Genomic DNA, 1439 nt, shown 5'->3' with positions numbered 1-1439 from the left:
CCCCCTGCCGTACCCTGCACCCCAACCCCCTGCCCACACCCCAACCCTCTGCCGTACCCTGCACCCCTCCTGCACCCCAACCCCCTGCCACACCCCGCGCCCCTCCTGCATCCCAACCCCCTGCCTGCACCCCAACCTCCTGCCCTGAGCCCCCTGCACCCCTCCTGCACCCCACAGCTCCGGCCCGCACCTCAAGCCCCTGCCGCACCCTGCACTCCTCCTGCACCCCAACCCCCTTCCCTGAGCCCCCTGCACCCCTCCTCCACCCCAACTCCTTGCCCTGAGCCCCTTCCTGCACACCGCACCTCGCCGCTCCCCCTCCCGCACCCCAACCCCCTGCCCCAGCCCTACATTCATGGCCTACATGCAATTTCCCCACCCAGATGTGGCCCTCGGGCCAAAAAGTTTGCCCACCCCGGTCTAGGGGCAGCATTGCTGGGGCTTTCCACGACCTGGTTGTGGGGCTGAGGAAAGTGAAATGCTACATTGGGTACGTGGACAGGAGAGGGAGTTGTGTGTGCACGTGTGTAGGAGAGAGGATTGTGCATGTGTGTAGAGAAGTGGGGAGGATACAAGGTGTGTTTGTGGCAGAGGGGGTCTGTGGTCAGTCGGGGAAGGGCAGTATGTGGGAGGGGATTAAGGTGGGGAATAGGTGCATCTGTGTGCGGGTTTGTAAGGGGTATACTAGCGGAGGTCATTCTCGTTCTGTTTGTACAGCACCTAGCACACTGGGGCTCTGGTCTGTAACTGGGTGCTGCAGTAATACAGCTAGTGATTCAGACAAGTTCCCAGGAGCACAAGGAAGGGGAGTAGGCAGGGAGGCGGGTGGGTGCGTTGCTCACTGGGTTGGGGAAACGCCCCCTGAACGTCTCTCTCATCTGCCCTCGGGCCTTGCCCAGTGTTTCAGCATCAAGGGCCACGACAAGGCCGAGCAGGTGAAGTGGCAGGAAGCGAAGCAAGCGTGTGAGAGCCAGGGCGCCGTGCTGGCCACCATCTCCAACCACCTAGAGCAAGGTAGGGCGTCCCCCTGGGGCCTCTTCTTCTGCCAGGGCTGCGCCGTTTCAGGGCAGGACCCCAAGGGCTGCCTGTGGGGAGCTTGGTCTAACAGCTGGGCTGTGACCCCGAGACCGGCCAGGTGCAGAACCTGCAGACAGGGGTCAGGAGCATGTGCCCTGTGACTCCGCCATTGATCAGCTGGTTCCCTGCTTCCCTTGTGTTTTCATCTTTTCAGCTTTTATAACCTCCATCCTTCCCAATGTGACCTTTGACCTTTGGCTCGGCCTCCACGACGCCAAGCAGGAGTTCCAGTGGGTGGAATCGGAACCTCTCCGATACGTCAACTGGGCCCCAGGGGAGCCCTCCGGGTACGGCACCTCCGCAGCGAACGACAAACCGGTGAGCGACTCCCTGGGCCCCTTCCTCTCCGCACTAGCCCAGCC

At 62.4% G+C, this 1439-nt stretch overlaps 1 protein-coding gene across 1 annotated transcript in view; it reads left to right on the top strand.

The window, feature by feature from the left end:
* MRC2 (mannose receptor C type 2) overlaps positions 1-1439 on the top strand; it is an 86508-nt gene that overhangs the window by 75247 nt on the left and 9822 nt on the right. The window contains exons 21-22 of the mRNA XM_026654701.2: positions 900-1014; positions 1232-1395. Coding sequence (XP_026510486.1) covers positions 900-1014; positions 1232-1395 — 279 coding nt within the window. The remainder of the gene's footprint in view (positions 1-899; positions 1015-1231; positions 1396-1439) is intronic.

Source organism: Terrapene carolina, unplaced genomic scaffold, assembly GCF_002925995.2.
Source record: "Terrapene carolina triunguis isolate 2854851 unplaced genomic scaffold, T_m_triunguis-2.0 Scaffold193, whole genome shotgun sequence".
Classification (NCBI taxonomy): Eukaryota; Metazoa; Chordata; order Testudines; family Emydidae; genus Terrapene; species Terrapene triunguis.
The sequence above is the reverse complement of the archived record's forward strand: the minus strand, read 5'-3'. Positions and strand labels throughout refer to the sequence as shown.